The sequence below is a fragment of the Ochotona princeps genome, chromosome 20 (genome assembly GCF_030435755.1).
Source record: "Ochotona princeps isolate mOchPri1 chromosome 20, mOchPri1.hap1, whole genome shotgun sequence".
Lineage (NCBI taxonomy): Eukaryota > Metazoa > Chordata > Mammalia > Lagomorpha > Ochotonidae > Ochotona > Ochotona princeps.
Window position 1 is genome coordinate 24325207 of NC_080851.1, and position 19720 is coordinate 24344926.

A 19720-nucleotide genomic window follows, 5' to 3' on the forward strand; every position below is an offset into this window, starting at 1 on the left:
CACAATGAGCTGCACCGCCCCCACTCCCCAAACCAGGGCCGTGGCACTCCAGTGCTCGGCTCCACCTTTCTGGAAGTTGCTTCTCCCCTTGTTGCAGATTCCTAGGCTGCGACTGAGGTGCCACGACGGGCACTGGAGAGCGGCGACTCCTGCTGCAGGCCTCTCCACCTGCTCTCAGCAGCTTCTGCTAATAAGTATGGAGTTGTGACATCTCTTTCCTGCAGACACCCAGGTGTTCCAATGTCAAGGGCACATGAAAGGAAGTCTGAAGAGGTCTCAGGGAGATCTCAGCAGCTGAGTCCAGGGCCAAGGACCTGGCGCCTGGGGTTCCTCATTATTCTCAGGGGTGCAGGGGCTGGGGTGCGAGGGCAGGAGCCGAGGCTCCGGACCTGGAGGTGTAAGGTGCTTCAGGATTGGCTGACACAGATCACAGGAAGGCGGCTGGTTCATCTTTGTCATGGCTTTGACATCAGGGGAGATGGGGGTCGGGAGACAGCTGGTGGATGTGGTTGGGAAGCAGTGTCTCTGGGGACAGGAGGAGGTGACCTCATGGTCCCAGCCCATCTGAGTTGGGGGTGTGATCCTGGGGACAGCGGAAGTCTCCCTGCACACATCTCTCCTCCTGGCTCCTCTCTGTCCCAGTTGCAGCAACATCATGGGCCCTCAGCTTGTCTTGGATCAAAGCACCAGGACCTTCCCCCTGCCCCTGCCCCCTCCTCCCCACTCCGTCCCTGCCAACTCCAGTCTCCGACAGAGACGAGCTTGGAGCTGTCCTCCCACCTCAGCATCCAAGACTTGGGCTCCTGGACACCAAGAAGTTGGGTGAGCACCAGGGAGCCTCAGACGGCACAGCAGGATGCTCTGGGCACCCAGCAAAGTGGGGCACCCCAGGGAGAAGGGCCCAACAGGTAGGGTCAGACAGAGAAGGGGATGTTGGGGTGGGCACCATCCTGCCTCCCAAAGCAAGGTTTCTTCAGCCTCAGCTCACAAGGCCTTGCACCCGCATCTGCAGGTCAAGGCCATCCCTGAGGCTGGAGTGGGATGGGGCACCTTTCCAAATTTCAAGGAATACTATTTACATGTCTGGGGTCATGACCCAGGTGACGTGGTAGGTGGGGCTAATACCAAATTGGGAGGGCCAGCTTCAGTCTGTGCCCCACCTCCTTCTCCCTGCCTTGGGTGGTGGTGGTGTGGGGGAATGTGGACGCAGTTTCCAACCCAGGGCCTGCCCAAAAGGAGAGGAAAGAGGCGTGAACATGCGTGGGCCCCGCCTGCCCACAGCCCCAGCCTGTGTGTGAAGAGGAGGCGGGGAGGGTGGCTCAGGTGGCCAGGTTGTCAGCTGGGAGGCTGGACATGCGAAGCTGGGAGCTGCTCTTGCTGAGGATGGAGAGCTGAGTGCCCCCATTCATGCCACTGCTGGCCAAGGATGGGTGCCGGTGCTTAAAGTCCACAGTGAAGTAACGGTTCACCTTCCAGCTCCGCCACTTCCGCTTGATCTCCGCTTGCACCTGCAGGGAGCAACTCAGAGGCAGTCCCTTCCCGGGGAACACCTCGTCCACCTCCCAGGTCTGGCCCTGGCTTGCACCCTCCCTGGGCTGGCGCTCACCAGCACCCTTCCCACTGCCCAGCTGCAGCCTGCAGCACTCAAGAACCATAACAGAGGGATGTTTCTGGGCAGAGCAGAACAGCCTCGGTCCCCTGTGTGATCAGGGACCTCTGGCCTCTGAGGGACACTTCATCCAGCACCCCCATGGGGCAGCTGGTCAGGGCAAGGCTGCCCACTTGTGACAAGGCTGTGTCACAATCCCTGGTGATGGGGGCATGGGAGGACACAGAGCTTTCTACACCCCCAGGGTCCAGCCCATTCCCCAAGACAACTACAATGGTAGCACCTTTGGTTAACAGCTAAGTAGCACAAGCTTCACTCAGGTGATGGCCACACACTGAGGACTACTGACCAGTCAATCTGCTGGGCTCAGCATGGTGAGCAAGGGGATGGCAAGCCAGTGCATGAGCCACACAAGTGGACGCAGAATCCACACTGGCCTGTTCCAGTGCCACCTGCCACTTCCTCTGAGGTGCCTGACAAGCTACAGGCTCCCTCCTCCTGCCTCCCTCTGCCAACACCTGCAGGGCCCTCGCTGTCTCATCAGATCCTTCAGTAGGCTATCTTGGTGAACATTGAGCTGAACCTCTCAGGTGCACAAAAATGGGGGGCAGGGGGCGAGGGGAGCCTGCTTAGGTCACAGCTTCTCAGTAATGATGCTGTCACTGGTGCACACTCCTTCAAACCCACCCACCCAACCGGCCCTGAGCCCTGCCTCAGCTCCTGGGCCTTGGGTTCTGCTTCAACACCTCTTGTCCCACGGGCCACAAGGAGCAAGGCTGACAGCTCTGGCTTTCACATCTCTCCCCAACATGCTCCCAAGCCTCAGAGCCAGAACACAGGTTAGGGCCCTGGGCGGCCTGCAGGTTGCCCTCCTGTCCCCACCTCCAGTGCTGTGCCCTTGTCTTACCTCCCCATTCAGGAAACAGTAGAGCACAGCCACCACGAAGCCCTGTGAGAGAGGAAGACAACCCTAAGCCAGCTGGTCTTGGTGAGGTACCTCCTGCAGGGGTTGGCCATGGAGACAGGAAACACACTAGCATCATGGCCTGCAGGATGGGCGGGGGGCACCTACCCTGGATTGCGGGGGTCAGACAGGACATGCACTCCTGTGGCCAGGGGGCTGAGTCCCCTCCATGGCCAGAACTCCTGGCTTTGGCTTTCACATTCAAAAGTCTTTCCCCTTCCCAAAGACCAGCTTCTCCCACTTTCTACCACAAGCATTTCCTGGGTGCCTCCAGAATGTTCTCTGGGTGTTCCACTCAACCTTCCAGTTCCTGGGGGCAGGACCCCTCCAGGATAAGACAGATTCAAGTGGTCCCTGCCTTCCTGGACCCAGTGGGGCGCCCATCTGTTCACAGTCCCTGATTCGCTCTCTCAGGCGCGGTCCCCTCCACCCATTCCTTTTTCCTCTCCTCTCTACTCCAACCACTTCTGTATACTCTTGCTTGTGTACCTGCGCAGCTCACACAGCTCTCTATACTACAAACTCTGCACTGGGCTTCCCAATGAGATGAGACAGAGCTGCAGCCCTCCTGGGGTGCACAGTCGAGCAGACACATGGGGCTGTCCTGGCCACCTCACCCCATGCCCCAGGTGATGGTGAAGGACACAGGGCTGCTGTCACATCACGCAGCGGGGAGACGGGTGTGCCGGGGGAAGGGGAATCCCTCCAGAGTCCAGATACAGTGACAACCAGATATTGATTAGGGCATCTTGCTACAGGGCAACACTTCTGTACCAGTGCCCATTTTACAGAGGGAAATACTGAGGCTCAGAGACAGAGCAGGGCCCTAGTTCCCTATGAGTTCTGCCTTCTGCCTGCCCACCATGCCTACCTGAAAGGAGCCCAGGCCCAGCTCAAACACGAGTCTCTCCCTCTTGCTGACATTCTCTGGTGAGAAGGCAAACACCGTGTAATGGATCCCAAACAGCGGGATAAGCAGCAGCGTGGACCGGGCCAGCCGCCTGCCAAGAGAAAGTAACAGCTCTGCTCCAGCAGCTGCTGGGGCTAGACACCAGGGCCCAACCCTCATAGTCCTCTGGAACTGGGGCCCCTGTCACAGACACCCCATGCATACTCTCTTCAGGCTAGGGGCCCAGCAGAGACAGTGGCCAAGAAGACCCTGGGAGTATGGTTGGTTGGGGCGGTGGGGCATCCCCAGCCTGCGGGGCATCCAGTGCTTATCCTGCAGAACCACACGCTCGAGCGCCCATACAATTTGCAGGAATCCTTGTGTGGTATGCAAAACCTGGTAGGAGGTGAAGTCAGGGCCATGAATGGGGTGGGAGATGCAGACAACTTCCTGTTCTGGAAACAGCCTCCACGACTTGTCTAAGTCTGGGGGTTGGCTTGGGGCACACTGATAGCAAGGAGCAGGGGCAGGCACAGTGAGTACAGCACAACGTACAGACTCGAAAGGGAGTAGAAGAAGGACTTACTAAGCATACACAAAACAAACGAAGCTGCTGCCTGGGAAACTGAGTCAAAGATTGGGAGGAAGGGTGTCTTCTCTGAGGATGAAGGAGCAAGGAGAAGAGGCTCTACTGGGGACCTCCCCACCTGCCCCTGGCCCCCAGGCTGAGAGCTTGGGGGTGGGGCTGCTCTACTCCCATGCACAGGGACACAGAAGCCCGAGGTGGATAACATCAACAGCAGGTACATCACGGGTCCTGCCGCAAAGGGAAGGGCTTGTTCCTGGGGCTCTCCCAGAGCGGGACCCCAGCCCACCCCAGCACATTCAAGGGAGAATGAGCTGGTCCCCCAGGAGCACAGCCCTACCCCTCAGCCATACCCAACCCTGATCCTCTCCGGGGTCAGCCTCACCCACTCCCAGCACAGCCCTGTCCTCGGGGGTGGCCAGCAGGCTTGGGGGCAGCCGTTTGATTTGGAGGCAGTGACACCGCGGACCCCAGCTTCTCCCTCATCCCAGCCTTCCTGGGACAGAACGGTTCTGCGGGATGTGGGGGTTCCAGATTTCTAAAGAAACAGAACCCACGGTGGTGTGTAAGGGCCTTTGAGAGAGGAGAAAGCAGCAAGGAGAGGAGGGGGAAGAGGAGGGAGGGAGAGCAGCAGGTGGAGGAAGCAGCCCCGCCCTCACCCCTGGGTGGAGGCGCCCACCTGTTCCCTTCCCAGGGTTCCTGGGCAGAGCTGTGCTGACCAGACCTCCAAGACTCCTTGCCTCTGGAGCCAGGGGCTCCCTACAACCCCATCCTTTCCATCTCCATCCCCTGTGTCCATCTCCCACTGCGGCTCCCGGAATGCCAGGTGGCCTCTCATTGATCTCCATTATCTTCTGGGGCAAGCACCAGTCTGGCACCAAGCTGACATCTGGAAGGTGCCTGTTCCCTGAAGAAATAAATGGACCTTGCATCCTGAAGACCAAATGCCTCCTGTCTACGGGTGCCCAGGCCTGGCACCCAGCAAGGCGTGGGGCACTGGAAGCAGAAGTTGTCCTGGGGTCTCCTTCAGGGGCCTGTCCACAGGGGCACCTTGCAGAGGATGCTTGATTGGAAGAGCTCAGAGAGGGCTGAACAGATGATTGCTAGGACCAGGACACTATCATGTAGACTAGGGGGCTCAGAATGGAGCCATGAGATGTGAACCTTATGCTACAAGGTCATTAACTCGGAGACAGGACCACCAGGGGTCTCGATTTCCATCACCCACCCTGGGCAGAGGCACCCTTGATAAGGAGGAGCACTTCTGGGAGTCAGACACTCTCACTTGACCTTGACCCTCTTTGTGTGACACCCACATTGACGCTAAAGCCCCCATCAGAGAGGTCTTGGGGCACGGTGCTTGGGATTGCCTTGGGTTGAAATTGTGGCTCTGCCAATGCCATGACAATGAGGGAAGTCCCTTCTCCTCCCTGTGGCTCACTTTCCTCATCTGTGAAATGGGGCTAATACACAGAAATACCTTACAAGCAGTGTGGGGGAGGATTCAGCAAGTCTATGGCAACCCCACTGTGAGCACTGAGTAGGGCACACGGGCTGGATGAACTTAAATCTGCAGGTGCCAAAACTGAAGCCCAGAAGTGTGCAGCTGCAGAGGCCACATGGAAGCCAGGAGCAGAGGCACGTTGAGCTGTTTCCTTTCAGCACAGGCCAGCCCCTGCCCCACTGTCCCACCCCAGGGATCGGAGAACTCACAAAACACATAGACATCAACATGCAGCAGCCGGAAAAACAGAGCCGGGACTGGGAGGCACGGGAGGCCATCCACTTCCCTCCAGCCTGGCAGGACGCAAGCTCAAGGCAGCAGCCAGGACAGCATGCGTCCCCCACCCCTCCAGGGCGCACGGGCACGCACACTTACAGAGTAATGGTGGACAGTTCTGACATCTTGCAAGGGTGCTGCTCAGCCCGCTGTGGCTTGCAGTAACATTTCTGCACGCAGCTGCTGGGTGTGACAAGATTAGCACTTCGGTCAGCCGGGGGGTGTTGAGGTGCAGCTCAGGGCAGCACAGTTCCGGGGGAAGGGGTGCGGCCGAAGGAACAAAGGCGTGGAGGAGGAGCCAAGGCTGGGTCAGCTCTAGAAGAAGTGCATGCCCATGCGTTGTACACTTGTGTGTGCAGGGGTGGGGAGGTACACATTGTGGGCAGTGAGAGGTGGGTGGGCCAGTGGGCGAGCTGAGCCCAAGGAGCCCAGCACGACTTTGTTGGAGGGAACTCAGTGAGACAGGCTATCAGATGCTCACGCCGGGGATCTCACTCGCTGCCTAGCATAACCAGACTAAACCTGGAGTCGGCCAGTGTGGCCTTGACCATCAAGATCAACCTGCATGTCCACAGGTCTTCTTCATTCTCCTTTGGCCCATGCTTTCCTGGTGTTGAGCCCAGAAGCCTCAATGTTAGTGCCTACAGGAGGGTGGGATTGGGGCGGGGGACAGAGGCAAGCAGGCTTGGATGGGTCACGACATAGTCTACATGTGACCGCTGCCATTCTACTCATACATGGATGCGTGTGTTAAAATTCATTAAAGTTGGTCACCTAAAATTCCTCTTCTCAGCCAGCCCAACCACATGATAGGGCGTCTGCTGGTGAACATATTGGGCAGCACAGCCTGGGGCACTGAAGTTCAACTGGGCAGACTAGCCCCAACGGTTGCAGCAATGAGATTCCCTTGCAGCTGGGCCTAGGCTGCAAGCCAGCTGTGTAGTCTATCTACCAAGCAAGGGCACAGCCTCCGTACATGCTCTCCCCTGCCACGGGACTCACAAGCTACATTTCACTCTCCTGGAAGCCCTGGTGGTCTGGCTGCACTTGAATCAGCACAAGCTCTGGGCACATCCTGTCCTTCCCTAACAGACACGTCAGAGGTGGCTTCCAAGCCACATCATCTTCTGACTCCTGTACCAGACCCTCTGCAGGCACCCCATGAGTCTGACACATAGGCAGACAGGTGCAAGCAAAGCTAGGTGTTCTCAAAACTGCCACATGTGATCCCAGTTCCCAAAGTGCCTGACCAATGTATTGACGGGGCAGGAAGCAGGAGGCAGAAGGCAGGAGGCAGGAGGCAGGAGGCAGGAGGCAGGAGGCAGGAGGCAGAAGGCATGAAGATATCAAGCGCTTCAAGGCCAGGGCAGCCCTTACCCCACCCCAGGATTGTGGCTGCCATTTAAAATGTAGTGTCTTTTAATGCCTGTCACGCTGTGTGGTGGGCATCACAACTTCGTTTCCCTGATTAGGAACATCTGTGAATTTCTTACCAGCTGTGTCAGCATCTCCTAAGAGCCCCCAGAATTGCAGCGCCTCAGGACCCCTCCTCCCCAGTCCCTCTGGCTCAGAAGCAGCATTGAAGCAGGTCCCCGGGGAACCCCTCCCCGCAGCCATGAACGCTGCAGGCACACTGTCAGGGGTGTCCCTGTCTCTGAGAAGTGTCCCCAGTGAAGGTCAAGGGCCTCGCTCGGACTCACACAGAGGCAGACTCAACAAAATCTATTTTGAATCAGCAATCACAAGAGCACCATTGGGTATCCAAAGAGCTGCCAATCCATTGTCCAGACTTAAAACGTATGTGAGATGGAGAATACACTGAGAGCTTGGCTGATCTCTCCTAGGGGAAAGGGAGCCTTCCACATTGGCTTCAGCTGACCACACAAAGGGAAGCCTCAACCCTAAAATCCACCCTGATCTCTCCAGCTTTGGAGATTCTTCTCTGAATCCTTCTTCCTTTAGCACCCAAGATGTCCCTGTCCTACCTGGACTTGAGATGGCGCCCACAGAAAGTACCTTTGACAGTGATGCCTTAGCTGGGATAGTGACTCCAATAGGGAGGGTGGGGAAGGCAGACCAGGGAGCAGCAAATGTCTCCAGGGGCACAGGGATAGAGGAAAAAGGGAAGACACTCCTTCCTATCTCTGCACCTTCAAGCAGGTGATGCAACTGAACGGGTTGCAAATAAACAGAACAAGGCAGTGGCAGAAAAACCAGAGGCGGTGGGTGCCCTGAGAAGGAGAGAGATGTGCGAATTCCTAAAAGCCAGGACAATGACACCTACAAGGAGAGGTCAACCAGACTTGCTGAGGATAACAAGGCTGAGCTAGTTCCAAGGGGGTGGGAGACCCCATCCCAGGGCAGAGGCTGCACAGCCAGCACGAGCCAGCAAGAGACCCCATGCCAGGTGCACGGCCCCCACTCATATCTACAAACCAGGGAGCTGTGGCTTCCGGGCCCAGCTCTGTCCTGGCTTAGCTGAGCAAGCCCTGGGAAGTCTGGGCCGTTTCCAGATCTCAGCGCTCACATCCATCACCCATGGTTTCTGTTGAGGGCAACCTCTCTGGCTGCTGCGGGCAGTCTGCCAAAGACCCAGCAGGACACAGGCTAAAGGCATCTGCATGGAGCTCCTTGCAGGCTGCACTCCTGCTCTCTTCACCCTTTTACCCCTGTGGTCATGGAGCACAGTGTGGGCCTGTGGTGGCCAACACAGCCTGGCTTGATCACCCTCCACAAGGTCCCTCCTAAGACTAAGGAGCAGTGCACCCCCAGGACCTGCCCGGGCCCCAGGAAGCACACACCAGCACATGGTGACCCCTGCCTGCAGCACAGATGGGTGGATGTCAGCAGCTCCCATGACTACACTGTCTCCTCTCTGAGCCTGAGAATAAGCCAGCACCTAAGGTCCCTGCCAGCCTGTGCACCTGAGCATAGGACTTCTTTTGGCCACTGACTTGTTGGTTGATCTTCTGCAGGACCACTTTCCTTCTCTAGGTCTCAGTTTCCCCACCTGATCAATCCTTTGAGTAAGAATGAGGTACCCCTGCCTCACAGTGGGGGCAGGTCTCCTGCAGGGGGAAGATGAGCCAAAGACAGCCTTTGAGGAGCCATGTTGGGGTCAAGGAGGCAGAGAGGTGACATTGTGCAGAACCAATAGATTTCCTACCCAGACCAGGATGCACTAGCTCTGAATGCCCACCTTGCAGGCACAGACCTCCGGGATGCTGCCAGGACCCTGAGGCACATCTGATGCTCTCCCTGCATCAAACACATGCCCTGGAAGTCCCTCCCTTACCCCTGACCCTGATCCCCCAGGGAACTGAAATGCAGTCCACCCACCACCCCAGGACAAGCCTCAGCTTCAGACTCACTCCTAAACTTCTAAACTCAGTCTGACCAAATCAGCTCTGAGTCCATGCAGCCCTGAGCCAGCTCGGGGATCCACCTCTGGCTACTGACCCAGTCCCGATCCCTGCCACGGCACACCAAGGGGGAGTGTAGAGGGAGGCAGGGCTCAGTGCCCCATCCTCTGCAGAGCCCTGAAACCTTCATGAGACCTCCTGAAGCAGGATCAGGAGTTATGAAGGACAAACCCTTAGCATCTGAGTAGCTAGAACCAACCTAGAGGACAGGGTATGAATGTTGGTCTGAGGGCACAGGCACGGGTCCTCTCGGGCTTTCCTGGGGACTCCCTCTGCCGCCCAACTCTGCCTTCGACCTTCCCCTCTTCCCAGCAGCATCACCGCCTGCTCCCAGACACCATCCGGCTCACAGTCACACCCCCTCCGTGCCCTGCAGAACCCAGCAGGGAGCACTCCTCCCAGGAACCCTGTTCTGTGTGTCTAGTCAGCTGGGAAGAGCCCACCTGCTTCACTCCTCCCTGATTACTGGTCTCTTGCTGATTTACCTAACGATGGCCTTCCTGGCATTCCACCTCACTGGGTGTGTGTGAGCCGGGAGCAAGCACAGACCGAGGTGGCAGCATGCTCAGCGCTGCAGCTCCTAGCAGCCCTGTTTGCTGGGATTGCCGCTCACATGTCTGCAGCATCTCCTTGACCCTGACAGCCCTCCAAAGCTTTCAGTGCATCAAGATCCTTGTTTATGTGGCCTCAGCCCTCCCACCAGGTGCCAAGACTTCCTCCACTGAAATGTGGGGCTGAAGATTACTAGAGACCTGGCTTTTTCTCTTAATTTTTTTTAAGCACCTGCTGAAAATAGCAAAAGGGATTTTTACAGGTATGGGCAAAGACCTGGCCTGACCCTCAAATGGCTAGCCCATATGCTAATGACAAATAGCTCTGATCTGTGTATCAGGGACTAGGAGTTCACAGTGCCCAGCCTCTGGACATCCTGCAATCCTGCTCACCTTGCCTGCCAAACCCTGGGTTTCTTGCTTCTGGGGCAGGAGGTGAAAGCATCCCTACCTAGGCTGAGACTGAGCCAGCTCTACACAGGCAAAGTGAAGGGAAGCCAGGAGGGTCCACCAAAGGAGAGGATGCTCAGGAAGCGAAGAAATGGTAGACCAGAAGCAGGCTTCAGGGGGCCAGTCTGCTATCTGCTGAATTCCTACAGTGGGGCATGCTGCAAGTGAGCAAGAAATTCACCTGCAAGCAGGTATCACTGCAGTCCCACACAAGGCCATGATTCCCAACGGTGACAGGTGGGTGGGTGGGGAAGAGCAGGACCCTGTTTTCTAACTCTTATGAAGGCAGCAAGGGGCTCTCAATGCTAGGAATAGGCCAACTCCACAAGGCTCCCTAGAGTAGGCCAGGGAGCCTTATGACTTGCATTGCTGAACGAATGTCCACTCTATACCAGACCTGTGTCAGCAAGGGTTGGCAAAAACATGCAAAAATGTGAAAACAATAAAAGAGCCTAAATGGAGAGCCAACAAAAGATCTTTTCCGATGTCAAGCAACCACTGTGCAGGAAGACAACAGCAGGCTGAGCAAGCTCCAGGCCCTGTTCCTCAGGGAGGTTCCCTGGCTGACCAGCAGACAAACTGGGAGCAAGCCCCCAGAGGCCCTGGAAGGTGCGGCATTTGGTCTCAGAGCAGCTCCTGCCTCTCCCTGCTCTGGGTCTGGAACAAGCCCTCCAGCAGCTCTTTGCTGTCCCTTCTGTTCTCTTGGCAGCCGTCAAGATCTCGAGTCCCCTGTTGAGGTCTTCAGTAAAAGCAGGAACAAGCACACAGTGATGCCATGAAACAGCCTAGCAACTTCTCACCTGCTCTCTTCAAAAGAACCAAGAAAGTAATAGCCGTAGCTTGTACTTCAGTGACAGACGCACTCCAAGCATAGGTACCCATGTAGCCTTTTCAGCACACTCCAGGGATGGGTGTCCATCTTGTCCCTCCCACGGACCACAGGGTTCCCCTGACTCTCCTCCCTAGTATCAAATGTGTCCCCCAACCACACCCCATGCCTAGGATTGTCTAGTAGTCCGTGCTCCTGTCTGTGAGGTCAGAAAGGTGAGGTTCAGGTGCTTTTTTGATTTCCTAACTGGATAAGGGTTGGGAAAGCCATGGTGCCAGGGCTCATGGGATAAGCCTTCAGAGATGTAGCTACAAAAAATACTCCTGGGAAATTAGTTAGCCATAAAGTGGGAAAGCCCTGTACTCCACGCGGGAACCCAGTAAGTTCCCAAAAAATCACATGCTCCTCTGCTCACAAGGGATGGAGTAGAGGAAGTTAGACCAAACACAGAGAGAGTGAGCTGCTCCAGAGACAGGCAGAGGAGAGAAGAGATCCCCCTTGGAATGCTCTGCCAAGGGAGAGTCTCCACCTAACCTTCCAGGTGGAGTTGAGCAACTTCTACACCCAGTGCTGCAAGGTGGGAGATAGGAGGCTCAGACATCAAGGCATTCGATGATCTTCACAAACTTGCCTCACATTCCCAAAGGAAACCCAACCAGTAACAGGCCCAAACTCAACCCACTCTGTGTCCCAGCATCACACACAGTGTCTGCCTGCCTCTCCCATCTTCCTTTTCCCTTCCATGCAATGCCCATGCAGATCAAAAGCTCCCAGGCCAATGGAAGGCTGGGAGGGCAGCGGGGTTTGCAAGGCGCCTTAGTCAGGAATATGTCTTATAAAAGCCTATGTTAGGTGGTACTGGCAGCCGAGCCCAGGCTGCCCCCCGCCACCTGCCAACTGACTGCAGGGTCCTCAGTTGGTTGTCAGAGCTACTAGAGGTAACATCTACACAATGATACTTACAAGTAGATGCTGGATTCATTCCCGCCCATGTCTGGAGACTGAAGTTTCTGCACCAGGATGATGATGATGCCGATAAAAAGCACAAAGTTCACCTAAGGAAGCAAAGGAAAGAGTACGGGATCTGTTCTAGGTGACAACTTTCCACACTCCTACTACACCCCCCAACAGGCTTTCTCCCCATCTAGCACGATCCCACCCAGACTTCTAAACCAAGGCAGTGGCATGAGCTTCCAACAGTGTGTTGAAGAGAGGGCAGGAAGGACAAGAATCCTGTAGGAACTCTGGGGAAGCAAGAAAGGGTACCGTGCATGAGCAGAACGCTGAGCAACTTCTTGCAGAGAAGTGGGAAATCGGATCAAGTTGGGGAAAAAACAACAATGAGAGTTGAGGGGGAGAGAGTGAAGAAGGAGGAAGATGGAAGGAGAAAAAGAAGGAAGAGGAGAGGAGAGGAAGGGAAGGGAAGGGAAGGGAAGGGAAGGGAAGGGAAGGGAAGGGAAGGGAAGGGAAGAGAAGAGAAGAGAAGGGAAGAGAAGAGAAGAGAAGAGAAGAGAAGAGAAGAGAAGAGAAGAGAAGAGAAGAGAAGAGAAGAGAAGAGAAGAGAAGAGAGAAGAGAGGAGAGGAGAGGCTGCCACAGAGGTGAGAGCTATTACCCTCCTGGGAGACTCCTAGTTCAAGGTCACCCAATGCAGGGAACCAGCATAGACAGCTGTAAGCATGGATGACAGGACTGTCTGGGAACAGTAATCGCAGCCTGTACCTTCAGAAAGGGATCAGAGACAAAGGCTTTCTACACCAAGTGGGAAGCTGAGACACTAGTAAGGAAGGAAGAGGGAGGGAAGCAAAGCAATAGGAATGAGGCACAACAAGGGGGTGACACTTTGGGGCCTGGCTGGAGCAGCCCTTGGAGAAAATGGAGAGCCTAAGGTGCACTAAGACATGGTAAACACTGAGGTGGGCACTGTAGCACTGCATGTTAAGCCGCTATTTGCAATGACCACATGTTGTGTTGCTTTGATTCTCAGCTGCTCTGCTTCCAATCCAGCTTCCTGGTAATGCACCTGGGAAGACAATAGAAGATGACCCAAGTACCAGAGCAGAGCCCTGCTGCCCACATGAGAGATCAAGGTGGAGTTTGGCCTGGATTGGCCCAGGCTATTGCAGCCATTTGGAGAGTGAACCAGGGAATGTAAGATCAATTAAAGAAAGAAGAACATCATGACCATGCAATTTTCATCCTAGGGCTGCAAAACATAATTCTGATGTATGATATACCAGTAGATTAAAACAAGTTCCCATTACCCCCTATAAGACTGACAAGTAGTTCAATAAAACAGATATCAACCAAGACATGGGAAAAATAACAACGAGCACTCCCTGTACCTTGCTTGCAGAGTAACGCAATATCCACGAAAATACTAAGTGTACAAACCCTCTGTTCCAGAAATTCTACCCCTAGAGATTGATGCTAAAGAGACTGCTGTAGTGTAAATGGGCCTTGCTCCCCAACTCACTCAGAACCTCAAGTCCTCCCAACAGAAATCGACAGTGTGTGTAGGGCACAGGCTTAATTCAGTTGCAGTGTCTGAAGACAGGAATTTTTGGATTGTGAACACAGCCTCTGGCTTGGATCACATGGCTTCATCATCACGGATGTGTGGACATGGAGGAGGAGCCAGTCCTGGGCCTCCGCTCCCAGGCTCACCACAGGATCTACCCTCTACATATACCCTAGTACCACCAGCCTCCAGCCAGATCAGATGCCAGACTAATGTGGCTGTCAATCTCCAAAACCATGAGCTGAAATAAATCCTCTTCTTCCATAAGAAATTCCTCTCTGGTATTTAATACAGTAACCCAAAGCTGACCCGTGTAGATATTGGCTCATGCCCAAAGATACGTACAAGTATATTTCTTATAGCATGATTCACAATGAAGAAACATTGGAATACTACAAATACTCATCACCAAGGGAATGAATACATTTCATAAAAATCAGCACACATCCCTGACATATAAAGTACATATGTCATAACATGTCAGAAAGAGAATCTTTCCGAAGTCAGGGAAGGGCAACATTATTTCTTTGAAAACAAGAAATAACTAGTATATAAACTGGAAGGAAAGGCACAAACTAATTTAATTTGTTGATTATGTAATTTTATTCCTAGGAAGTCCACAAAGACACTGGAAAAGGCTGAATAATCGACAAGGGAATTAGGAAACATATTTATGAAAAGTAAAAAGTACTCCAAACTCAATAGCTCCCATATACAACAGCAGTAAACCACTGGAAAATATAACAAAAGACAAATTCCCAGAACCAATGAAAGACCAAATTTAAAAATACTATAGAAATAAACATAATAAAAACAAGAAAAGAAACAAAAAACTTTATGGAAATTATTCTATCTAAAAGAAAGATTGAATAAATGGAGACTCATGCCACATCTTTCGAAAAGACTCAACCTTTTTAAGAAAACTAATTCTCTTCCAAATTAATTCATAAATTCAAATTCAACCTCTACACAAGTCTCAACCACACCATGTTTGCAACTTGAAAAAAATATTCAAAAGTTTACCTGCAAGAGTACATGTGTAAAAAATTTCTGGGGCCCAGCACGGTAGCCTAATATCTGGCTAAATTCCTCGCCTTGCACATGCCACCAGGATCCCATACGGGTGCCGGTTTGTATCCTGGCAGCCCCACTTCCCATCCAGCTCCCTGCCTGTGGCCTGGAAAGGCAGTTGAGAATGACCCAAAGTCTTGGGACCCTGCACCAACGAACGAGGCTCCGGGTTCCTACTTCAGATCAGTGCAGCTTCGGCCATTGTGGCCGCTTGGCAAGTGAATCAACAGATGGAAGATCTTCCTCTCTGTCTCTCCTCCTCTCTGTATATCTGACTTTCCAATAAAGAAACAAGAAGAATGAAAGGGAAATTCCTATACCAGATTATTCCAGATTCAAAGCATGCTACAAGATTAAAGTAACTAGAACAATATGGTATGTGTTGTGGAAATACACCAGGGTTAATAATAACACATGAAGAGCCTGGAACCCAAACCAAGGATATCACATACTTATGATATGGCAATATCCTAGTGTAACGGAAAAGTACTCAATAAAAAGGATTGGGGAATGAAATATCTATTCATTCAAAGCAATAATATTAGATAAAATTAAGTATCAGTCCATACAAGACAAAAAAAAAAAAGCTTCACCTGGATTAGAGATACAGTAGGCTAATCCACAAAAATGTTATTTGAATGTAAAATTATTTTTGTATCTTTGGGAAATGCCTTCACAAACAAGAAATAAGGCTCAGAATTCAAGCAAAGAAAGCATAGCTAGTTGGCTGTTTAAACATTTTCCTGTCTTGGAAATTCACTTGATAACACATAGAGCAAATGAGATGGCCCTACACTTCAGTATAAAAGACAAATGACTAGAAAAATCAGCAAAAATAAATAGGAAGATCTAGAATACAAAGATCATATCAATGAATACTTGAGAAAGGGCTCAGTCACTTAGCAATCCAGAGAAAATGCAAGACAGCAATGAGCTGCTGTGATCATAGTGGCCCAAGCTGAACAGGTGGCTGATGTGCAGAGTGCAGAGAGTGAGGGTACAAGTGCTGTGTCCTCCCAGAGTCCAAGTGTGGGGAGCCAGGTTCCCAGGGTAGTGACAGGAGAGGTGGTGGGGCCTTAGAGGGTGGGGCCTACTGGGAACTTATCAGGCCACTAGGGGCACAGCCTGGGAAGGGATTAAGGGAGTTCTCCAAGGACCCTGGTTAGTTCTTCCACCAGGGTTGTTATACAAGAACAAGCCAACAAGCCGGGTCTCTCGCTACTCTCTGGCTTCCCACCACCCTCCTCCCTGGCAACCCCTCCCTCTCATATCTGCTCTCTCACACCACCAGGAAACCCTTGCACAAATCCCAAGCTCAACAGATCTCTTTTCTTTACAAATTATCCAGCCTCAGGATATTTTGGTGCAGCCACAGAAAACAATGAGTCACCTTCCCCAGCAAAATGGGTTTGTGTGAAACAACTTGGGATCTCAGATTTTAAAGGTACAGCCTTTCTTGGCTTAGTAATTTCACTTCTAGGGATCTGCTAAAGAAACATTCTCTCAAGCTCAAAATTATGCACAGAGCTATCCTCGGGGGAATCTTTCATAATGGAAAAAAAAGGGGAGGAATACCATAAAAGACCAACTATCAGAGTGTCTCTGTTGCAGGATAGAGTATGGCCACAACAAAGAGGGGGGTAAGCTGCCTAGAGACCCTTCCATTCCTGCCCAGATTCCCAGTTCTTCCTCCCTAACACTCCCTGTCCCTTCACTCCATCCCAAAGACACTCACCATTATGGAGCCAACCACAGGGCCTTTGATCACCCACCAAAGGGCCGTGCTGTCATTCATATCCCAGCAACTGAAAGAACACAAGTGGATATAAGGGGCCAGGTTGAGGCTCGACCTAGACACCTGCTGAGGAGGGCGCAGCTAGAAGGACAGCTCTCGGGGGGATTGCAGAAACAAACCTCCCCTCTCCCACCCGACCCAAGGACATGTAACAGTGTGAGTGGATATTTGCAAGACAATCTGGGGCTCTGGCACAAACACCTTTCCTGGTCCAGCACCTTCACATTTGGGGATGCATTCAAAGAAATATTGGTACCTGCTCAAAATGGCACTAGCCATTCCTTGAAGCATTGCAAGGGTCTCAAGACATCCTTCACCCAAGCCTTGAGCCTGCCAGGTGAGCCACTGTTGGGCAGGTGTAAAATGCCCGGAAGGAACCCTGTCTCCCCTTCCAACCTTGGCCTCATACACCCCACCCTCAACATTGCTCTCACAAAGGGAAGCCAGCTCTCAGAAGAGCTGGGCTCTGAAACTTTGTACATTTCCCTTGCTGGGCTGCCAGCTGAGCCACAGGGAAGTGGTGTCTGGCGCTGGGAGGTTGTTGTAGGGAGCAGCTCACAGGCAGTCAGGAGAGGTCTGGCTTTTAGAGGTACACTCACCCTGTGTCATCCAGGTAGAGCCTCAGGGTGGCCCACACCGTCACACATACAGTTGGGGTTCCTAGGAGGGTAAGTAGTGGAGGCCATGACAATGAGAAAACCCATGAGCACTATGCCCCCTCCTCAGACCTGGGACCCCCACAGACCTCTGCTACCCCAACATGGATGGCCTAACTGTCCCTTCCATCCAGGCCTTCTGGCATCTGTGTTTCCCCAGCTGGTGACTTCCCACACAGAGGAAGTGCAAGGATCCATGGGTTCCCATCAACACTGGCTAGGGATCTGCCACCAAGCCCAGCTACCCCATTCACAGATAAGGCCCGGACTGTCAGGGCTGCAGCCAGTGACCTACCCCAGCCGATGATGATGTACCAGTAGAAATATCTCCTCTCGGGGAAAAAGGTCTCCACCAGCAGGGTGAAGAGGTACAGGCCCTCGATGAACAGCCAGAAGTAGTTGGACACAACGCAGTAGTGGAAGAAAACCATGACGGCCTTGCATTCTACCTGCAGGGACAGCCACCAGGGCCAGAACGGTGGTGAGTTCCCCAATACCCAGCGAACCCCAAAAACCCCAGAATCAGCAGCGATAGGGGTGGTGGGAGTCCCAAGGACTCTGCACTGCAGAGCTCTGAAGGAGTTGGCATGCCTAGATGGAATTGCTGACAACTGCAGCATCCTATCCCCAGGGAGGGGCCGCTGCCTGGGAGGCAGGACAAGAATGGGCGGGCAGCCACAGAGCCCTCTCACCTGCATACCCCTCTCCCACCACCATCTTTTCAACATCCAGAGACCAGATGGGCAGGGACAACAGCCTGGTAAGATGAGCATTCGAACGCGTCCCAAGCAGGCGGGTACACACCCAGGGCCCACAGGTCTCTTCTCTCACTCTAACCCAACCCTGGCACATCCTGATGTCACACCCATCAAGTCCTTCCTTGAGCCTCAGCTTTTTCCTCAGCTACGTGGCACGCAGCACTCCCATCAGATACCCCTCAACTCCTCTGCCAAGTACAATGCCTCAGCCAGGAAACAGGAAGCATCCTGGCTGGAAGGGATGCTGGATATCAGTCCCCAGGAACTTCAGAGTGACACCTGGATTCCCACAGGGACAGGGGACAACACTTTCTCCTGGCATGGTGGGGGACAGGGATACACAGAACCTCGCCAGCAGGTGGCCCTAGGCCTTGGTCCACTTACCGTGGAGATGAAGCAATGGTTGCTGTCTTGCTCGGCATACAGGATCCAGTCTTTGATGAAAACGGAGATGGCCCTCAGCATGAAGGACACGAACAGGTTCATGTGGATGAAATTCCGGGTGCAGTGCAGTTTCCTGTGGGCGCGCACCGGCGCAAGAGGAGACCTTGAGCCCCACACTGGGGAGCATTCGGCCAGGCACGACACACCCTCCTCCTCTGGCTGAACAAAGGTCATCCCCCCCTGCCCCTTTGTTATCCCCCCGTGGTGGTGAAGGAAATGTCTGGAAGGAACATTCCAAGGCTGACATGCTGGGGGCTCAGGCCTGCTGGCTCCAGTGCTGCTGGGACTCTCACCGGAAGCGACACAGGATGACCATGGCAGTGGTCAGGGTGACAAGCGAAGTGCTGTAGCCGACCGTGTAGAGGGCCTTCACCGACAAGTAGTAGTAATCCTGCAGCAGGGCACAGAGGGAGCAGGGCTCAGCCCTCCTCACCCCTGCCTCTGCTGACTTCACCCCCATCTCTTCTGCAGTTGCCCCATCACTCAGAACTGCATTCTGCAGCCACTCAACATCAGCCGGGCTTGTCAATGTAGGAACCTGGCCAGTCAAAAGTCAGCTCCCTGTCTCCTGCCCCCTCCAAGGCCCTTGGCTTTAACTTCTCAGTTGCTGGGTCTTGGCAAAGCCAGCATTCTGGCAGATACGTGGTGAGTTTGTGCAGCAGCCCATCAGCTGTTTCTCAGCCCCAGCAGGGGTGCATCAGTATGCTTGTGAATGCAGCTCAGGGATTCAAGTGTCCTCAGCCCCTCCCCTGCCAGCTGTGGGCACAAGATGCAGGCACACTCACCTGGTCCCCAGGCTCAGACTCGTACTCATCAAACCCACAAGCGTCGAAGTAATGAGGGAAGGGCTCAGACCACCCATCCTCTGTGCAGTTCCGGCTCACCACCCCCATGTCTGCAAAGAACAGAAAACTCCATGAGCATGACGGTGATCTGAAAGCGCCCTGGAATCCACAGGCACAAGCGACATCTCACAGAAGGATTCCTGGAAAAAATGCACATCCAGCTGCCCACACCAGCCGACACACAGTGAGTGTGTTTAGTTAGTAAGGGCCTGGCCTCTGCTGACCTAGCAGTGCCTCCTAGCATCACCTCTAGGCTAAAAACTAAGGGAGAAGGACAGGCACTGGGGATTGTTTCCATTACCAATATCCTTTAACTTCTTTGGATCAAATTCAAGCACATTTTGTAGGATAGCAGGGGGTGATGACCACTGAAGGTGCCCTTTGCTCGCTACCAAGGTTCCTGCCCTAACTGAGACTGATCCTTGAGCAAAGGCTCATGTATTTATATCCCTTCACCCTCTGGTCTGTCAGGGGTGGGATAGGGTAGGCAAACAGCCACCCTTTCCTCCAGGCAGCCCCTTAAGTGTCACCCCAGCAGGACTTTCTGGAGTG

At 53.5% G+C, this 19720-nt stretch overlaps 1 protein-coding gene across 2 annotated transcripts in view; it reads right to left on the reverse strand.

Annotated features, from left to right (window-relative positions):
• Window positions 1-233: 233 nt before the first annotated feature.
• ADCYAP1R1 (ADCYAP receptor type I) overlaps window positions 234-19720 on the reverse strand; it is a 40045-nt gene continuing 20558 nt past the window's right edge. The window contains exons 7-17 of one of the 2 annotated variants that reach the window (XM_058678245.1): window positions 19109-19218; window positions 18617-18714; window positions 18264-18396; window positions 17417-17570; window positions 17065-17125; window positions 16406-16475; window positions 12044-12135; window positions 5928-6011; window positions 3445-3574; window positions 2517-2558; window positions 234-1508 (exon numbers count right to left, since the gene is read on the reverse strand). In XM_058678245.1, the coding sequence (XP_058534228.1) occupies window positions 1320-1508; window positions 2517-2558; window positions 3445-3574; window positions 5928-6011; window positions 12044-12135; window positions 16406-16475; window positions 17065-17125; window positions 17417-17570; window positions 18264-18396; window positions 18617-18714; window positions 19109-19218 (1163 nt within the window). In that variant the 3' untranslated portion in view covers window positions 234-1319. The remainder of the gene's footprint in view (window positions 1509-2516; window positions 2559-3444; window positions 3575-5927; window positions 6012-12043; window positions 12136-16405; window positions 16476-17064; window positions 17126-17416; window positions 17571-18263; window positions 18397-18616; window positions 18715-19108; window positions 19219-19720) is intronic. The other variant, XM_058678246.1, reaches the window with a different exon arrangement.